Raw genomic sequence first — 21,152 nt, 5'->3', positions numbered from 1 at the left:
CCCTTCCTCCATCCTGTCACCCTCTCCCAATTCATGCACCTACAACGGCTTCAGTGTGTGCTGCTTGCCACTGGCCCCTACAATCATGTATTTATTACGTGTGTAGCCCACATACCTGCCATTCCTCTCTGCCCAGTGGTTAGCACACTGGACTCGCATTCGGGAGGATGACGGTTCAATCTCGTCTCCGGCCATCCTGATTTAGGTTTTCCGTGATTTCCCTAAATCGTTTCAGGCAAATGCCGGGATGGTTCCTTTGAAAAGGGCACGGCCGATTTCCTTCCTAGTCCTTCCCTCACCCGAGCTTGCGCTCCGTCTCTAATGACCTCGTTGTCGATGTGACGTTAAACACTAACCACCACCACCACCTCTCTGCCGCATTCCTAACCCACAAACTGGCCATCTCCTGCCCAGCCACTAACCACCCACCCCCAGTCCCTCTCCTGCCTCCCATCTCCCTCTCCACTCACCCCCCGACACTACCCCCAACACAACCTATCCACATGTCAAGAAACAAAGGGTTGACATTGTTAGCCCAGCTGGCACAGTGCAGGGGCAGAAGTGTGTGTGTGTGTGTGTGTGTGTGTGTGTGTGTGTGTGTGTGTGTGTGTGTGTACTTACTGTAGCTCATCAAAGGATTACTCCAAAAGCTAGCAGGTTTTCTGTCTTTTGTGTGTGACTATCAACAGCTCAGTACTTCTGCTTTTCGTTTAGTGGTATCCTTTAATCCAAAACTATTTACATTCTATAAGAACTTTATTACAACGAACATAATATTAAACTATGCATGCGTCCACGACACTCAACTACACACCACAAATACACACACAGCATGACTTTCACATATCTGCAAGGAGAGAGGCCAGTGTGTGTGGAGAAAGAACACCTTTTCCACTAGGATCCTGAAGCCATCCTGTGGGATATGACAACAATGCCATATGACACTTGCATTGCATACAGTCATTTTTTTCTTTGCTTTTTACGAGGAGAGACCAGGAAAGAAAATCTATAATATTAGTACAATGCACACATTGCACAGTAGCTTGTGGAGTATACAGTCTGTTTAAAACAAAGTGTCACATATTGCTGTAGGAAGTAGTATTGATCAAAACTAGAAGAAAAGTTCTTGTATTGATACATCTGGAAATAAATTCCTGTTGAGATGTGGGACAAATAGTCCTCTCATTCCCAACTGTCTGTTATGTTAATGTGTAAATTATCAGCTGTGCTGTCAGGACCGGTTCAAGAACATTTTTCCAATGAAGCAACTTCTCAGCTGCATCCCCCTTCCCCTTCCCGTTCCCCTTCCCCTTTCCCTTTCCTAATACACTTTCATCCATGTCAGTTTCCTATACTAATTCTGATATGCGCTATATACAAATTTTGCAGTTGGGTGTCCCTGGCGCCCACTTCAGCTTGGCACTCCAAGCACAGCTACAAATTGGGATATGTCCTACATAGAAATCTTACAGTAGTGGCACCCCTGGTGCCCTTCTCACCTTGGCAACCCAAGTGGCAGCTTGTGCCACTTGGGCTTTAAGCTTGGGTTGCCCAGCTGAGTGTTGCATGTGGTTACCCAACATTCTGACAAATCCTTAAATCCTTCTTTATACTGAATCACACATTCTACTAAACACATCTGGCTCCATTTGGATTGCATCACATGCATTCCTCTTGCACTTCTGTATGTTCTGCACATTACTGATGGGCCAGGTGTACACCAATACCTTTAAATGTCCCCACATTGAGAAATCCACAGATTCAAGTTTAGCAAATGGAGAGCCCATAGTACTGGACCTCCTTTCCTTTCCTTTTCTTTTCTTTCTTTTCCTTTCTGCACATGGGATGTTGCAGTGAGGCACTGTTGCTTGATCCCTAGAAAATTGGGTGGTACCTCGACGTGCATAAATCACAACCATTGTCTTTCTGCAAGAGTAAAATTCTCCAACAGCAGTGGTAATTCCTTGCACAGAAATCGGTGGTACCCCACAGCACCTGTTTAGTCTGTTTGTTGAAGTGTGTGGCCCTGTGAATCTGTCACTCACAATTCCTGGCCATACATTGATACTGGTGCCTCACCTGTATGACTGCTTGAGGATTTACGTCTGCCTAAACATGCATATTGTGGTAATTTACTGTGTCAGCTCTTGTGAACCCTGTCTCATCTGTTAATAAAATACACATTACGTCACAAATAAAACAGCCCATTTCTCAACAGGTATTAGTTTTCGGACATAATCATATTGCAACTTCCCTTCTAGTTTTGACGAATATTTCCTCTTGTAGGAATATGTGTCACTCTCTTTTTCAACACCTCATACATGTCGATGGAGACTGCAGTTGTAGCTGTCTCTGATTATCTAAACATGAGCCAAAGTAATACCACTCCCTTCATACTGGTAATAAAGAGTGCAGGTAACCAGTGATCAATTCAGAGGGAGGCATGGGGAGAAAGATTCCCAAGACATTATATATCTCCATCCCTCATGAGAAATTCGTATCTATCAGTTACACTGATCAGCCAGAACATTACGACCGCTTACCTAATAGCCGGTACGTCCACTTTTGGCACCGATAAAAATGGCGATGTGCCGCGGCATGGACGCAATGAGGCCTTGATATGTCGCTGGAGGGAGCTGTCATCACATCTGCACACACAAGTCACCCAATTTCCATAAATTCCAGGGACCTCAACTGGAACTCATCAGTGTGTTCCACCATCACACTCCTGGCCTCATCACATAGCGCATTATCTTGTTGAAAAATGCCACTGTCATCAGGGGACATGATCGTCATGAAGCAGTGCATGTAGTCTGCAACCAGTGATGCTCCTTGGCTGACTCGGTGCACTGCGCGAGCTCCGTGGACCCACAGATGCTGACGTGAATGCTTCCCAGAGCATAATGGAGCCGCTGCCAGCTTGTCTCCATTCTGCAGTGCAGGTGTCGAGGAGTTGTTCCCTTGGAAGACGACGGATTCGCGCCCTCCCATCAGCATGATGAAGAAGGTACCGCGATTCATCAGTGAAGGCAACGCTCTACCATTGCGCCAACGTCCAGTGCCGATGGTCACGTGCTCTTCAGTCGTAGTTGCCGGTGTCGTGGCACATGCGTGGGTCGACGGCTGCGGTGGCCCATCGTTAGGTGTGTTCGGTGCAGTGCCTGTTCAGACACACTTGTACTCTGCCCATTATTAAAGTCTGATGTTAGTTCAGCCACAGTTCGCCGTCTGTGCTGTTTTACCAGTCTCCCCATTCCTGGGTGTCCAATATTGGTTTCTGATGCACAACTGCAGGTTTACTCTAACCCTTGGACCTTCACATTGAAGATGAAACACAGACATTTGATCGGGATTGAATACAAAAGGCACCATGCTAACTTCTGTCCAAGGGAGTAATGCTTGAAACGGTCTGTGCTTTGATCTATTCCTGGGAGTCCAGTAGTTGTTTCCGATGCACCACTGCAGGTTTACTGTAAGCCTTGGACCTTCACATTGACGATGGAACACAGAAATTGCATCGGGATTAAATACAACAGGCACCATGCTGACTTCTGTCCAGGCGAGTAACACTTCGAACGGTCTGTGCATTGATCCATACCTGGGAGTCCAGTAGTTGTTACCGATGTACAACTGCAGGTTTACTTTAACGCCTGGACCTTCACATTGACGATGAAACACAGAAATTGCATCGAGATTGAATACAACAGGCAACATGTGTACTTGGGTCCAGGGGAGTAATGCTTCAAACGGTCTGTGTTTGATCCATTACTGGGAGTCCAGTATATGGTTCCGATGCACAAATACAGGTTTATTGTAACTCTTGGACTTTCACATTGACGATGAAACACAGAAATTGCATACAACAGGCACCATGCTCACTTCTGTCCAGGAGACTAACGCTTCAAACGGTCTTTGCTTTGTTCAATTCATGGGAGTCAAGTAGTTGTTTCCGATGCACAACTGCAAGGTTCATAGTAACCTGTGGACCTTCACATCGACGATAAAACACAGAAATTGCATCGCAATTGAATACAACAGGCACCATGTGGACCTCTGTCCAGTGGAGTCCGACGTCTGTAATGAGGTGTGGCTGCCCAACACCTCGATGTCTGGACGTGCTTTCACCTCGGTTGCGTCACGTGTTGAAGTCACCACAGCACTCCTCGAACACCCGACAAGTCGTGCAGTTTCCGAAATGCTCATGCCGTGCCACCGAGCCATTACAATCTGCCCTCGGTCAAACTCAGACAGATCGCGATCCTTCCCCATTCTACACGCGGATAGCATGTTCACTGATGCACCGTGCATGTGTCTGACTAGCAGCCATTCCCTGCCAGCTGACGCAGCTATCGTCTGGACGGGTTTATATCGATGGTAGGTCGATGATCATATGTTGTGGCTGATCAGTGCATGTGTAATATTAAAAGTCAACACAATGTACGAATTTAAATAATCGTCGGGTCTGGTGTAATGTAACAACTAATAAGCTTGCATTGTTTTGACAAATTTCAAGTGTACCGGCAGCAGCTGTGTAAGAAGTTTGGAATCAACAATGGACATGTGGTGATAACTCTGCGTATAAATGGTACGTGCAAGGAAGATCCGTCTCTATACAAAGACTGGAGCTAGCTATAGACTTCGACAGTTGTTGTAATTCATTTCTCTGATTAATTTAACCTTATTGTATGTGATGTATGTTAGTCAATAGCTTACTGTGGAAGAGTGATGTGATTATGCAATCTGCATGCGGTCTTCATCAATTCGTCGGATGAAATGAAACGTCGTGTGACGAGGGCCTCCCGTCAGGTAGACCGTTCGCCTGGTGCAAGTCTTTCGATTTGACGCCACTTCGGCGACTTGTGCGTCGGAAATGAAATGATGATCAGTGGGACAACACAACACCCAGGCCCTGAGCGGAGAAAATCTCCTACCCAGCCGGGAATCGAACCCAGGCCCTTTGGATTGACATTCCGTCACGCTGACCACTCAGCTACCGGGGGCGGACAATTCGTCGGATAAAAAAGAACCGCTAGTGGCGAAATACAATGTCGAAACAACAAACTTTATTTGCTTTCTATTCTAATAAAGGACAGCAGAAGAAACAGACCAATGTGAGTCTAATGAAAGAAATACTAGTGAATATGATGGTGAATTGCTTACTGAATATTCAGTTACTCCCACTCCGTTTTCGAGCGAAAAACTGTTGAACGCGAGGAAAACCGGCAGAAATGGGAGTGAAGCTTCTTGCAAATTGTGAGAAATGCACAAAAAAAAATAATATCGAAACTCTACAAAAAAAACGGGAGGAATGTTCATTTCTGATCGTATCACCAAATGTAGGAAAGCTGCGGGAAGTGCAGGAAAACCGGAAAAGCACGCTTAGTCAGAAAAACATGCAATAGCTGTTGTCCTTTAAAAGTGTAAATTTTTGGCTATTAAACACTCCAATTCATGTGCAGATAATTAAAAAAAATTAAATTCAAAAAGTATTAAATCGCCAAACAGCGTCTTTAATTGAAGTGTGTATTTCCTCAGTAAGGAAGAAATACCCCACACAACAAAATATGAGCCTTTGTTTCATAAGACAGTCGGTTAAATTTCAGCGTCGAAGGGCCACACACGTTAGCAAATATAATGCTTCAGAATTATTAAATTGCGCTGGAGCTGTTCTAGACAGTCAAAATGAAACAATTTTCCACGATAAATACTTTTCCTTTACGGCAGATAAATCTACATGTGTTTTTAAACAAAGCGAACTGTTTTTGCTACTTTGATAAGATGCGCCATCCCCGTCTTTTGGAGTGAAGGGAAGGATTTTACGTCTGATTGAACTGAAGAGTACAACAGCTGAATCTATATTTAAACAATTGATAATGAACTAAAAAACGAAAACTTTCTTACGACAATTACTAAGATGCTCTTTCGATTGTGCTGCTAATTTTAGTGGTTCTGTCACTGCGGTATGTGCTCGGTTATCAGATGTTTATGCCTTTCAATTGCTGTCACCAAATGTAGAAATAAACACTCTATAATGAAATGCACGTTACATGTTGTTAAGCTCATTTTGAAACATTTTCATGCTTCACCTAAACGAGAAAATGTATTGTGTGAAATTCAAAGTACTTTAGAACAAACGTTTTTAAAAATACTCGAAGCTATCCACATCATTTGGATGAGTACCTATTGCACAGTTCGTGCTATATTCCTGTGATACAGGTCCATTATGATGGCATGTAAACATATGAACAAAAAATGTTCAAGTGTGTGTGAATTCCTAAGGGACCAAACTGCTGAGATCATCGGCCCCTAGACTTACACACTACTTAAACTTATTTACACTAACTTATGCTAAGAACAACACACGCACCCATGCCCGAGGGAGGACTCGAACCTCCGGTAGGAGAGACTGCGCAATCCGTGACATGGCGCCTCAAACTGCGCAGCCACTCCACGCGGCTAACATATGCACAAGGACGGTGTGGATTTAGCAAATTGGCGAAAGGAATCTCGTTAATTACAATTTCACTTTGAGTGATATATTAAATGCAATCTCAAACTTAAGTAAAGTTTTACAAAAACAGCTGCACAGAATTTCACAAGTCCCTGTACTTGTTTCTGTCTCTGGAACATTTAAGACACATCGAGTCATCGGCTGCCTTTACCATTGCGATGAATATAGTGCGGAAAATGAAAAACTAAATAAAATTAAAAACTACAAGTGTACCCAACAGGAGTTAACGGTGTGCCATTCACGCAGAACAAGGAACGAACTATGAAAAACGTAAAAAAAAAAAAAAAAAATACGGAAAGAATTATTAATGAAATTGAGCAACTGTTCAATGAAAAGGCTCTGAAATTGATAAAACTAGAGGCATATTTTGAAAGTTTTAAAACATTTCAAGAATTTAGTGATAATGATTGTAAAGATCTGTGTTTGATGTTAGGATTTAAAAATGTGGACGCTATTATTGCAGAATTGCATTCTTTGAAATATATTGCTCATAATAAGTCACGAGATTCGTCTTCTGATATTGCTTCTTTTATCGTAAGGTCGGACATTGGCTATCAAGTGCTATCGATAATCGTTAAATTTGTGCTGTGAATTCCTATTTCCAATTCCAGTGTAGAAAGGTCATTCAGGGATGATGACAAAATTAAGAAATAGGATAGTTCAGGATATGTTTCGAATTTGTGTAAAGGTGTCAGCAGAAGGGGACAAGGAGCCCACAAAAGCTATTATTGTTGATGTGACCAACAGCTATGCTGTAAAAAAGTCTTGTCACATAAATTTGCTGTAAGTGTAAGTTTCCATACGATAGTATTATTTTACTGATTCTCATAATTTTATTCTTTAAGATAATTAACTTAGGCTATACCTACTTAGTACCTACACATAATTTCATTAAGTGTTAACGATTTAGAGAAGTTTTTACATATTAGTCCCGATGTCACTAAAATTTGAAACCTACGACATTCATCCCACCCCACACACCCTACAAATCTTAATGTCCAGCCCTCCCCCCCTCCCCTTCTACAGACGAAAGGGTCTGTATTCATCACAGTAAATAATGTAAGGGGAAATCTTATATGCAGAAAACCAGGTGTAGAGTATGAAACCGGAATTTCCCTATAGATTAAATTTCCTTTACTTTACGTCTATGGCCACAAACTTATCTCAACAGATTACCAGTTGCGGTCTATAATGATCATCTTCAGATCTGTTTTTATAAAACAGACCTGAAGATAGTCATTATATTCCGAAACCGGGAATCTGTTAACAAAAAGTTTGTGACCATAGACGTAAAGTAAAGGAAATTTATTTTATATTCGGGTCACTGTTTTATTCGCGACAATGTACCAGGTTGTGTTCCCTATAGATGGTGCTAGCCGTCAGTGTACAGCCCGTGAGACCGCGTCTGCAGTGCTATCTGCTTCCTGTAACGGCTGACGATGAATGTCGGCACACAGTAACCCAAGTTTCATACATCGGTGACTGTTTCAAACTCGTAAACATATCGAGTTTTGTGCCCACGAACTACGATTTGCGAACAGCATTGGTTTTCTGTTATCAGTTGAAGAGAACTGCTGCAGAGTCGCATCGAGTGTTTGTCGAAGCTTTCGGCGAACATACTCTTGAGGAAACATAATGTTTCGAGTGGTTGAAAAAATTCAAAAGTGGTGATTTTGACGTGAGAAACGACGAGCGCGGGAAACGACTGAAAAAGTTCTAAGACAACGAATTGCAGGACTTATCGGATTAAGGTGATACTCATACTCAACAGGAACTCTTGGAACAATTGAATGTGACGCAGAAAGCCATTTCTCTTCGGTCGAAAGCTATGGGAAAGATGGAGAAAGTGGGAAAATGGGTTCCGCACGAACTGAATGAAAAACAGCAAGCAAATCGAAATACCATTTTTGAAATGCTATTCGCCAGATACAAAAGAAAGTCGTTCCTCTATCGAATAGTGACAGGTGATAAAAAATGGATATATTTGGAATCCTAAGAGTCGTAAATCATGGGTGAATCCAGGCAAACCATCGACATCTACTGCAAGACCAAATCGCTTTGGAAAGAGTACAATGCACTATTTGGTGACATCAGAAGGGTGTCATCTATTAAGAGCTGCTGAAACCTGGTGAAACCGTTGACACTGATTGCTACCAACAGCAAATTATCGATTTTAATCGAGCATTACATGAAAAACTACCGGAATGTGGAAAAAGGCAAGACAAAGCCATATTGCTCCACGATAATGTCCCATCACACACAGCAAAGCGGGTTAGGGAAACGGTCGAGACGTTCAGTTGGGAATTACTAGGGCATGCGGCTTAATCCTCAGACTTGGCTCCGTCTGCTTATCATCTGCTTACATCACTGGGACACACTCTCACTCAACAGCGCTTCAGTTCGTATGAAAATGGCTTGCTGACTGGTTTGCTTCAAAAGAGGAACGTCTTTTTTGGCGCGGCATTTATAGCCTGCCGAAGAGGTGGGAGAAATGTATAAATAGCAATGAAGATTATTTTGAATAAAATATTGTTTATCAGTTTCAAACAACAGACGTGTAATTATTGCAACCAAATTCCGGTTTCATACTACTATACGTGGTATACCCACCAAAACGTCTGTTTATGGCAGCATAGGAACCGGAAGACGAGTTTTCTGTCATCGAGTGCTCACTGTATGATCAGAGCCAAACTGAGTCGATTGAAAGGAACTCGGTACGGATGAGTGAATAGCTTACCTGCTCGCCAATGGCTTCAGGAAATGTCTCGTTGCGGATCGTGCACTCCACCAGCTTTACCAAAGAGGTCTGATCCTCGACGATGTCTATGGCACACGAGTGGATTTTGTTTCCCTCACACTCCCGTGGACCGTGCTGGCAAGAGAAATTGTATCCTTCTGGCGTTTCAAACGTCTGTGGAAACCAAAGCAAAAGTAGAGAATACACACAATGTGAAATAAACACATGTAAATCAAAACTGTAGAAATTAGCAATGCAGTCATTAAACTAGTCAATGAGTTTTTATATTTCGAGCAATGTTTTTCGTTTTATTTCGCTGCCGGCCGCTGTGGCCGACCAGTTCTAGACGCTTCAGTCCGCGCTGCTGCTACGGTCGCAGGTTCGAATCCTGCCTCGGGCATGGATGTGAGTGATGTCCTTAGGTTAGTTAAGTTTAAGTAGTTCTAAGTCTAGGGGACTGATGACCGCAGATGCTAGGTCCCATTGTGCTCAGAGCCATTTGAACCATTTCTTATTTCGCTTCCGGAGTTTGTTCTCTGTTTGGCCATCTAAAACACATGTTTACATTGTATACCGGTACTTAATCGCAAATTCATGGAATTAAAAGCTCAACCTGTCGCAATTTTTCAACACAGTTTTAATAAATACCACGATACGCAAATTACACTAATTTGTGTTATCAGTTCACACTATTTCTTAAATTTAAACATGAGCAAAGCATAGAAGTGAAAACATGAAGATTTTACCTATACTCTAAGGCACGGATGGCCAAGATTTCAGCGTGCCCCGGTACGAGTGTCAAAGAGCGCAACCTCGCTGCACATTTCCCCCACCAGCACGGCACGCTGTCTAATTGCGCGTCGAGGGAGAAGAAGGGAAAACCACAAACACGCCGCATTTAAATGGCAGTGCTTGGTTTTATATTTCAGATACACTGAAGCGCCAAAGAAACTGGTATAGCGATACGTATTCAAATTCCAGAGATATGTAAACAGGCAGAATACGGCGCTGCGATCGGCAACGTCTACATAAGACAATAAGTGTCTGTTGCAGTTGTTAGACCGCTTACTGCTGCTACAATGGCAGCTTATCAAGATTTAAATGAGTTTGAACTGATGCTATAGTCAGCGCATGAGCAATGGGACAGCATTTCCGAGGTAGCGATGAGGTGGGGATCTTCATGTATGACCATTTCACGAGTGTACCGTGAATATCAGGAATCCGGTAAAACATCAAATCGCCAACATCACTGCGGCCGGAAAAAGATCCTGCAAATACGGGACCAACGATGACTGAAGATAATCGTTCAACGTGACAGAAGTGCAACCCTTCCGCAAACTGATGCAGATTTCAATGCTGGGCCATCAACAAGTGTCAGCGTGTGAACCGAACCATTCAACGAAACATGATCGATATGGGCTTTCGGAGCCGAAAGCCCACTCATGTACCCTTGATGACTGCACGACACAAAGCTTTATGGCTTGCTTGGGACTGGCAACAGTGACATTGGACTGTTGGTGACTGGAAACGTGTTGGCTGGTCGGTCGAGTGTCGTTTCAAATTGAATCAAGCGGATGGGTGTATACGGGTATGGAGACAACCCCATTAATCATTGGACCCTGCATGTCAGCAGAGGTCTGTTCAAGCTGGTGGAGGCTCTATGATGGTGAGGACTGTGTGCAGTTGGAGTGATATGGGACCTTAGACACGTCTAGTTACGATTCTGACAGGTGACACGTACGTAAGCATACTGTCTGATCACCTGCATCCATTCATGGCCATTGTGCACGCCGACAGACTTCGGCAATTCCAGGAGGTCTGAGTTTAAACACTTCCGCTGCCAACCATACTCTGAACATTATTGAGCTTATCTGGGATGCCTTGCACCGTGCTGTGCAGAAGAGATTTCCAGCCCCTCGTACTCTTACGGATTTATGGACAGCCCTGCAGGATTCATAGTGTCAGTTCCCTCCAGCACTACTTCAGACATTGAGCGAGTCCATGCCACATGATGTTGCTTCACTTCTGTGTGCTCGCGGGGGCCCTACACGATGTTAGGCAGGTGTACCAGTATCTTAGGCTCTTCAGTGTAGGTCACAAACAAAACAAATTGTCAGTATTATGTAAGAACCTTTGGGTGACCGAAAACATAATTTTTATGTGGTACAAACTGTCAGCATACGTACAGATACAGACAATTTCACAGAGCTTAGCGCTCAGGTTCCACGTAGTCGTAGCTTATTTAGTTTCATAATCGAAAAAAAGTGTTTCACACAAATATGTCGATCGAACTACTTCAGCACTTTTGCAATCTGATTATGGAGACTTGGAAACGCTACATGAGGAAAGCAATGCAGATGTCGTAGACAGTTTTAACGTAAAAAGGTTTGTCATTAAAACTGGAATTACCTTGCAGGTCAATGAGTTAGATCGGCGCATGCACTGTGGCACTTTCAGTTGAACAGCCAAACGGTCTCGAAAGCGATACGGAAAGAGGTGCAAGACTTGTCCTTCTAATTTTGTCAAGACCACAACGAATTGTTCAAACTTCGCGTTTTCTTTATCACCGATGAGTTTAGGGAAGTGAGTTGTTTTTGACAGTCTACAGCGCGATTTTCTTTTTAAATGCATCCCCATCAAATCAGAAAAAAGTTACCTTGCAACGTTTGACTGTGGTCAGTTGCAGTCAAGTCCACTTGCAATGCTAAGTCTGCAATCCATTCTGGGTGTTCTAATTATCGATCCTGCAGTCGTTTCTCCTTCATACACTACTGGCCATTAAAATTGCTACACCACGAAGAGGACGTGCTACAGACGCAAAATTTAACAGACAGAAAGAAGATGCTGTGATATGCAAATGATTAGCTTTTCAGAGCATTCACACTAGGTTGGCGCCGGTGGCGACACCTACAACGTGCTCACATGAGGAAAGTTTCCAACCGATTTCTCATACACAAACAGCACTTGACCAGCGTTGCATGGTGAAACGTTGTTGTGATGCCTCGTGTAAGCAGGAGAAATGCGTACCATCACGTTTCCGATTTTGATAAAGGTCGGATTGTAGCCTTTCGCGATTGCGGTTTATCGTATCGCGACACTGCTGCTCGCGTTGGTCGAGATCTAATGACTGTTAGCAGAATATGGAATCGGTGAGTTCAGGAGGGTAATACAGAACGCCGTGCTGGTTCCCGACGGCCTCGTATCACTAGCAGTCGAGATGACAGGCATCTTATCCGCATGGCTGTAACGGATCGTGCAGCCACGTCTCGATCCCTGAGTCAACAGATGGGGACGTTTGCAAGACAACAGCCATCTGCACGAACAATTCGACGATGTTTGCAGCAGCATGAACTATCAGCTCGAAGACCATGGCTGTGGTTACCCTTGACGCTGCATCACAGACAGGAGCGCCTGCGATGGTGTACTCAACGACGAACCTGGTTGCACGAATGGCCAAACGGCATTTTTTCGGATGAATCCATGTTCTGTTTACAGTATCATGATGAACGCATCCGTATTTGGCGACATCGCTGTGAACGCACAGCGGAAGCGTGTATTCGTCATCGTCATACTGGCGTATCACCTGGCGTGATGGTATGGGGTGCTATTGGTTGCACGTCTCGGTCACCTCTTGTTCGCACTGACGGCAATTTGAAAAGTGGACGTTACATTTCAGATGGGTTACGAATCGTGGCTCTACCCTTCATTCGATCCCTGTGAAACCCTACATTTCTGCAGGATAATGCACGACCGCATGTTGCAGGTCCTGTACGGGCCTTTCTGGATACCGAAAATGTTCGACTGCTGCCATGGCCAGCATGTTCTCCAGATCTCTCACCAATTGAAAACGTCTGGTCAATGGTGGCCGAGCAACTGGCTCGTCACAATACGCCAGTCATTACTCTTGATGAACTGTAGTATCGTGTTGAAGCTGAATTGGCAACTGTGTCTGTACACGCCATCTAAGCTCTGTTTGACTCAATGCCCAGGCGTATCAAGTCCGTTATTACAGCCAGTGGTGGTTGTTCTGGGTACTGATGTCTCAGGATCTATGCACCCAAACTGCATGAAAATGTAATCACATGTCAGTTCTAGTATGATATATTTGTCCAATGAATTCCCGTTTATCATCTGCATTTCTTCTTGGTGTAGCAATTTTAATGGCCGGTAGTGTAACTACTATGTAGTTTATTTTACGTTGCCGCTGTGTAAGCGTTTAAGGAGACCAAACAGCTGAGGTCATTAGTCTCATACTCGCCCTCCAAGATGAAAGCAGTGTACCTACTAGGTGTATACAGTAAATACTGGGTGCAAGTGTGACAAAGTGTTCCAATCGTATGCGTAGAGTGTATCTGAGGCAGAACATGCGAACCAGGTCAGCATTCTCTTCGTGGGACGTGGGGAACCGCTTAAAAACCACACCGGCTGGTCAGCGCACCGATACCTCGTCGTTCATCTGCTGGCTGGATTCGATCTCTGCTGGCATATCTCTCCGTCCCGGAAATGGTCACCTTAAGATCTGCAGCTACCAACGCGGGTTTTATTTTACGAATATGAAAATCCAACTGGGTGAAATAGAGAGTATGTCAAAGGATATTCAATAGCAGTTGGAAAAAAGGTGGGCTGCATTCTGCCTAGTGCAGGTCTCAGTATTATGAAAATGGCATGTGTCGAGTGTACATGCAGGAGTACAACGGAAAATTCGAGAAGTCAGTCCGAAAGCTCTATTCACACCCTGCGCTAATAATATGCTTTCTCTAGTCTTCCCTCTAGCGTGACCTGTTTTGGGACTGTAGAGAAGTTATAATCATTGTTCTCGTCTTCTACATACAGATGGGAATTACTTGTTGAAAAAAAAAAGACAAAAAGCACGCTTGAAACGATTGTTTGGTACGTATTGGAGTGCTCATTACAATTCAGTTAAAGCCGTAAAAGGAAACTTGGAAACAGTTGTGAGCAATTTGGAAGATGCGCAAGATCCATTCAATTCATACATTGATACAAGATTTGCAGCACGCTTGCTCCTTCCATCTACACTCCTGGAAATGGAAAAAAGAACACATTGACACCGGTGTGTCAGACCCACCATACTTGCTCCGGACACTGCGAGAGGGCTGTACAAGCAATGATCACACGCACGGCACAGCAGACACACCAGGAACCTCGGTGTTGGCCGTCGAATGGCGCTAGCTGCGCAGCATTTGTGCACCGCCGCCGTCAGTGTCAGCCAGTTTGCCGTGGCATACGGAGCTCCATCGCAGTCTTTAACACTGGTAGCATGCCCCGACAGCGTGGACGTGAACCGTATGTGCAGTTGACGGACTTTGAGCGAGGGCGTATAGTGGGCATGCGGGAGGCCGGGTGGACGTACCGCCGAATTGCTCAACACGTGGGGCGTGAGGTCTCCACAGTACATCGATGTTGTCGCCAGTGGTCGGCGGAAGGTGCACGTGCCCGTCGACCTGGGACCGGACCACAGCGACGCACGGATGCACGCCAAGACCGTAGGATCCTACGCAGTGCCGTAGGGGACCGCACCGCCACTTCCCAGCAAATTAGGGACACTGTTGCTCCTGGGGTATCGGCGAGGACCATTCGCAACCGTCTCCATGAAGCTGGGCTACGGCCCCGCACACCGTTAGGCCGTCTTCCGCTCACGCCCCAACATCGTGCAGCCCGCCTCCAGTGGTGTCGCGACAGGCGTGAATGGAGGGACGAATGGAGACATGTCGTCTTCAGCGATGAGAGTCGCTTCTGCCTTGGTGCCAATGATGGTCGTATGCGTGTTTGGCGCCGTGCAGGTGAGCGCCACAATCAGGACTGCATACGACCGAGGCACACAGGGCCAACACCCGGCATCATGGTGTGGGGAGCGATCTCCTACACTGGCCGTACACCACTGGCGATCGTCGAGGGGACACTGAATAGTGCACGGTACATCCAAACCGTCATCGAACCCATCGTTCTACCATTCCTAGACCGGCAAGGGAACTTGCTGTTCCAACAGGACAATGCACGTCCGCATGTATCCCGTGCCACCCAACGTGCTCTAGAAGGTGTAAGTCAACTACCCTGGCCAGCAAGATCTCCGGATCTGTCCCCCATTGAGCATGTTTGGGACTGGATGAAGCGTCGTCTCACGCGGTCTGCACGTCCAGCACGAACGCTGGTCCAACTGAGGCGCCAGGTGGAAATTTCATCGCAAGCCGTTCCACAGGACTACATCCAGCATCTCTACGATCGTCTCCATGGGAGAATAGCAGCCTGCATTGCTGCGAAAGGTGGATATACACTGTACTAGTGCCGACATTGTGCATGCTCTGTTGCCTGTGTCTATGTGCCTGTGGTTCTGTCAGTGTGATCATGTGATGTATCTGACCCCAGGAATGTGTCAATAAAGTTTCCCCTTCCTGGGACAATGAATTCACGGTGTTCTTATTTCAATTTCCAGGAGTGTATATGTGATTTCACCTTTTTGACCAACATACACTTTAGGTACATGATACTGAAGGAAATAAATTTTGTCCAATGATATGTACAATTTCCAAAGGTAAGTTTGTATAAAGGACTCGCCAAATTGAAAATCCTGAATGAGGTTTTAATGACGGAACGAAGAACTATTACAGACAATGGTGTTACTTTTTGCACTAAAAATGCAATCATATGGATATTAACACTGACCGGACGAGTAAAAAAAGAGTAAATAAAATAATGGTGGGCGAAGTAGCTAATGACGTTGGATTACCGATACAGGAAGAAGTTCGTCGCTCAATGTCTGAATTCACAGATCAATTTATATAAGAATATTCGCACCTTGAAGGAAACCACCAAAAGTTTCCAAATTGTTGAAACAAAATTTGTGCTTAAAACTTCCGATGACGCTTTGGCTGTAGCATTAGGGAGCCTGTTAGAGATTTACGATGAGTCCCTAAAGGAGCAGATCCTGCAAGAAGTAAAAAAGTGTTGCAGGCATCTATGCGTAACCGATAGAAGTGTGTACATCTCTGTTAGATACACAGCCATCTAACTAAATGGAAATTCAGTGAATCATTACCCTGAACAGCACTTATAATCCAGTATTTCTTGACCATATGCGCCTCAATCACATAATGCGAATAGGTTTTCTAAACTGAAGCTAATACAAACATATTCGCTCTACGACGAATTTTATCAATTGAAAGAAATTTTTTAAATGAAACAGATTTCAACGACTTATTGAGAATTTCGGTAAAATACAGGCACGAAAACATGTACTATAATAATATCAATAGTAACTACAATCTCGTACTAATTTTGCGAAACTACTGATATTATAATAGTACAAGCTTTGTTCCGAGACATATGAAATAAAAGGTACTTTTATTATTTCTTTGCTCTCTACCTGGTGGTTGCTGTGCTAAACGCTGATTCGTATTCTCAGCTATATCTTTATGTATGTATGTTACTACAGCGCGGAGTACACACATTTTTTGGTCAGTCTTTACTTCCGTGCCATTGATTTTTTACAAAATGTACATTGTAAATACATGAATTGTTAAGCAGACGCCGCGCGGGATTAGCCGAGCGGTCTGCGGCGCTGCAGTCATGAACTGTGCGGCTGGTCCCGGCGGAGGTTCGAGTCCTCCCTCGGGCATGGGTGTGTGTGTTTGTCCTTAGGATAATTTAGGTTAAGTAGTGTGTAAGCTTAGGGACTGATGACCTTAGCAGTTAAGTCCCATAAGATTTCACACACATTCCATTCCATTAACCAGACGTTAGGAGCATTGTTCACGTATGAAAGAGCTAAAGATGACGACATGGCGATCGTATTGGTTTTCCCACAATGACACGTAAATTCTATTTGTCGTATCAGCAGCTACCTTATGGCTAAGTCATTCCCGTTTCCTTTACATTAATAGAGGTCACTTACGTAATAACGGACAGCTGCGGCAATGTTGTTCTAGAACATTCCATCCAGTGGAATCTTCGCTTGTACATCTACATCCATACTCTGCAGACTACTGTCAGGTCCACGGTAGAGGGCACTTACCACTGTACCTGTTATTACGGCTTCTTCCCGTACCATCCACAAACGGGGCGCGGGAAGAGTGATTGCTTGGTAAATGTCTCTGTGCGTGTTGTAATTAGTCTAACATTGTCTTCGAGATCCCTATGGGAGTGACATGTAGGCGGTTGTACACTCCTGGAAATGGAAAAAAGAACACATTGACACCGGTGTGTCAGACCCACCATACTTGCTCAGGACACTGCGAGAGGGCTGTACAAGCAATGATCACACGCACGGCACAGCGGACACACCAGGAACCGCGGTGTTGGCCGTCGAATGGCGCTAGCTGCGCGGCATTTGTGCACCGCCGCCGTCAGTGTCAGCCAGTTTGCCGTGGCATACGGAGCTCCATCGCAGTCTTTAACACTGGTAGCATGCCGCGACAGCGTGGACGTGAACCGTATGTGCAGTTGACGGACTTTGAGCGAGGGCGTATAGTGGGCATGCGGGAGGCCGGGTGGACATACCGCCGAATTGCTCAACACGTGGGGCGTGAGGTCTCCACAATACATCGATGTTGTCGCCAGTGGTCGGCGGAAGGTGCACGTGCCCGTCGACCTGGGACCGGACCGCAGCGACGCATGGATGCACGCCAAGACCGTAGGATCCTACGCAGTGCCGTAGGGGACCGCACCGCCACTTCCCAGCAAATTAGGGACACTGTTGCTCCTGGGGTATCGGCGAGGACCATTCGCAACCGTCTCCATGAAGCTGGGCTACGGTCCCGCACACCGTTAGGCCGTCTTCCGCTCACGCCCCAACATCGTGCAGCCCGCCTCCAGTGGTGTCGCGACAGGCGTGAATGGAGGGACGAATGGAGACGTGTCGTCTTCAGCGATGAGAGTCACTTCTGCCTTGGTGCCAATGATGGTCGTATGCGTGTTTGGCGCCGTGCAGGTGAGCGCCACAATCAGGACTGCATACGACCGAGACACACAGGGCCAACACCCGGCATCATGGTGTGGGGAGCGATCTCCTACACTGGCCGTACACCACTGGTGATCGTCGAGGGGACACTGAATAGTGCACGGTACATCCAAACCGTCATCGAACCCATCGTTCTACCATTCCTAGACCGGCAAGGGAACTTGCTGTTCCAACAGGACAATGCACGTCCGCATGTATCCTGTGCCACCCAACGTGCTCTAGAAGGTGTAAGTCAACTACCCTGGCCAGCAAGATCTCCGGATCTGTCCCCCATTGAGCATGTTTGGGACTGGATGAAGCGTCGTCTCACGCGGTCTGCACGTCCAGCACGAACGCTGGTCCAACTGAGGCGCCAGGTGGAAATGGCATGGCAAGCCGTTCCACAGGACTACATCCAGCATCTCTACGATCGTCTCCATGGGAGAATAGCAGCCTGCATTGCTGCGAAAGGTGGATATACACTGTACTAGTGCCGACATTGTGCATGCTCTGTTGCCTGTGTCTATGTGCCTGTGGTTTTGTCAGTGTGATCATGTGATGTATCTGACCCCAGGAATGTGTCAATAAAGTTTCCCCTTCCTGGGACAATGAATTCACGGTGTTCTTATTTCAATTTCCAGGAGTGTATATACACACATCGGCAAAAGTGTTGTATCATCCCGACATGTGCTGCTATTGTGACTGTTCCTGTAATTATCGGAAGGTCACCGCTGACATTGTTTGTAAACATACACACAGTTACCATGAGCACTACCTACGGTGGAACACCGCACTCGAAAGCAAATGGCTCTGAGCACTATGGGACTCAACTGCTGAGGTCATCAGTCCCCTAGAACTTAGAACTACTTAAACCTAACTAACCTAAGGACAACACACACACATTCATGCCCGAGGCAGGATTCGCACCTGCGACCGTAGCGGTCCCACGGTTCCTAACTGGAGCGCCTAGAACCGCACGGCCACTCCGGCCGGCACTCGAAAGCACTGAAACGTTTCAGTTGAAAGTAAAGCACCAGTAAGGACGCATCAGAGACGTCTGTGGAGCAGTGTAGTGGACATCCTTCATGGCACGAAAGTCAGTCGTGACCAATGATCGTATCCGTATCGTAATATTACGCACTGAAGAATCATCTATTGGGGAAGTCGCTCGACGTGTGAAAGTGACGTGTGCGATTGGTTCCAATTTAGAGGTGCATTCAAGTTCTAAAGTCTCCGATTTTTTTTCTATTTAACTACTCACCCGAAATCGATGAAACTGGCGTTACTTCTCGACGTAATCGCCCTGCAGACGTACACATTTTTCACAACGCTGACGCCATGATTCCATGGCAGCGGCGAAGGCTTCTTTAGGAGTCTGTTTTGACCACTGGAAAATCGTTGAGGCAATAGCAGCACGGCTGGTGAATGTGCGGCCACGGAGAGTGTCTTTCATTGTTGGAAAAAGCCAAAAGTCACTAGGAGCCAGGTCAGGTGAGTAGGGAGCATGAGGAGTCACTTCAAAGTTGTTATCACGAAGAAACTGTTGCGTAACGTTAGCTCGATGTGCGGGTGCGTTGTCTTGGTGAAACAGCACACCCGCAGCCCTTCCCGGACGTTTTTGTTGCAGTGCAGGAAGAAATTTGTTCCTCAAAACATTTTCGTAGGATGCACCTGTTACCGTAGTGCCCTTTGGAACACAATGGGTAAGGATTACGCCCTCGCTGTCCCAGAACATGGACACCATCATTTTTTCAGCACTGGCAGTTACCCAAAATTTTTTTGGTGGCAGTGAATCTGTGTGCTTCCATTGAGCTGACTGGCGCTTTGCTTCTGGATTGAAAAATGACATCCACGTCTCATCCATTGTCACAACCGACGAAAAGAACGTCCCATTCATGCTGTCATTGCGCGTCAACATTGCTCGGCAACATGCCACACGGGCAGCCTTGTGGTCGTCCGTCAGCATTCGTGGCACCCACCTGGATGACACTTTTCGCATTTTCAGGTCGTCATGCAGGATTGTGTGCACAGAACCCACAGAAATGCCAACTCTGGAGGCGATATGTTCAACAGTCATTCGGGGATCCCCCAAAACAATTCTCTCCACTTTCTCGATCATGTCGTCAGACCGGCTTGTGCAAGCCCGAGGTTGTTTCGGTTTATTGTCACACGATGTTCTGCCTTCATTAAACTGTCACACCCACGAACGCACTTTCGACACATCCATAACTCCATCACCACATGTCTCCTTCAACTGTCGATGAATTTCAATTGGTTTCACACCACACAAATTCAGAAAACGAATATTTGCACGCTGTTCAAGTAAGGAAAACGTCGCCATTTTAAGTATTTAAAACAGTTCTCATTCTCGCCGCTGGCGGTAAAATTCTATCTGCCGTACGGTGCTGCCATCTCTGGGACGTATTGACAATGAACGTGGCCTCATTTTAAAACAATGCGCATGTTTCTGTTTCTTTCCAGTCCGGAGAAAAAAAATCGGAGGCCTTAGAACTTTAATGCACCTCGTACAGGTAGTGTTGAGGACTTATGCCGCTCAGGCCGTCCACGTTCGACAGGAACACAGGATGTTCGATATCTACGACTTTAGAGTGATACAGACCAAGGGCAATGTGGTCCAGAACTGAATTGGCGTCAGAAGAAGCTACAGGACGTCGTGTCTGACATCAGAGTGTTGGGAGACGATTGTATGATGTCATCTCCGCTTTTGATGACCACCAAGTCGTATACCACAACGCCATGGACTGCGTTACAGATGGGCAAGAATTCGTGCAGACAGGACGCTCCCGGAGTGACGTCAGGTGTTGTTTACGGACGTAACTCGGATCTGTTTGTACCCTGATAAATCACAGACGACATGTCCGGAGAAAACCCGGTAATATCGGACGCCTTCAACTCTGTGACCCACATCAAAGTGGTGGTGGAGTAATGTT

General features: G+C 45.6%; 1 protein-coding gene across 1 annotated transcript in view; it reads right to left on the bottom strand.

The window, feature by feature from the left end:
* LOC124717116 (GILT-like protein 1) overlaps positions 1-21,152 on the bottom strand; it is a 120,970-nt gene that overhangs the window by 79,313 nt on the left and 20,505 nt on the right. The window contains exon 3 of the mRNA XM_047243838.1: positions 9,249-9,422. Within this exon, the coding sequence (XP_047099794.1) occupies positions 9,249-9,422 (174 nt within the window). The remainder of the gene's footprint in view (positions 1-9,248; positions 9,423-21,152) is intronic.

The sequence above is a fragment of the Schistocerca piceifrons genome, chromosome 9 (genome assembly GCF_021461385.2).
Source record: "Schistocerca piceifrons isolate TAMUIC-IGC-003096 chromosome 9, iqSchPice1.1, whole genome shotgun sequence".
In the NCBI taxonomy this organism is placed as follows: Eukaryota; Metazoa; Arthropoda; class Insecta; order Orthoptera; family Acrididae; genus Schistocerca; species Schistocerca piceifrons.
The sequence above is the reverse complement of the archived record's forward strand: the minus strand, read 5'-3'. Positions and strand labels throughout refer to the sequence as shown.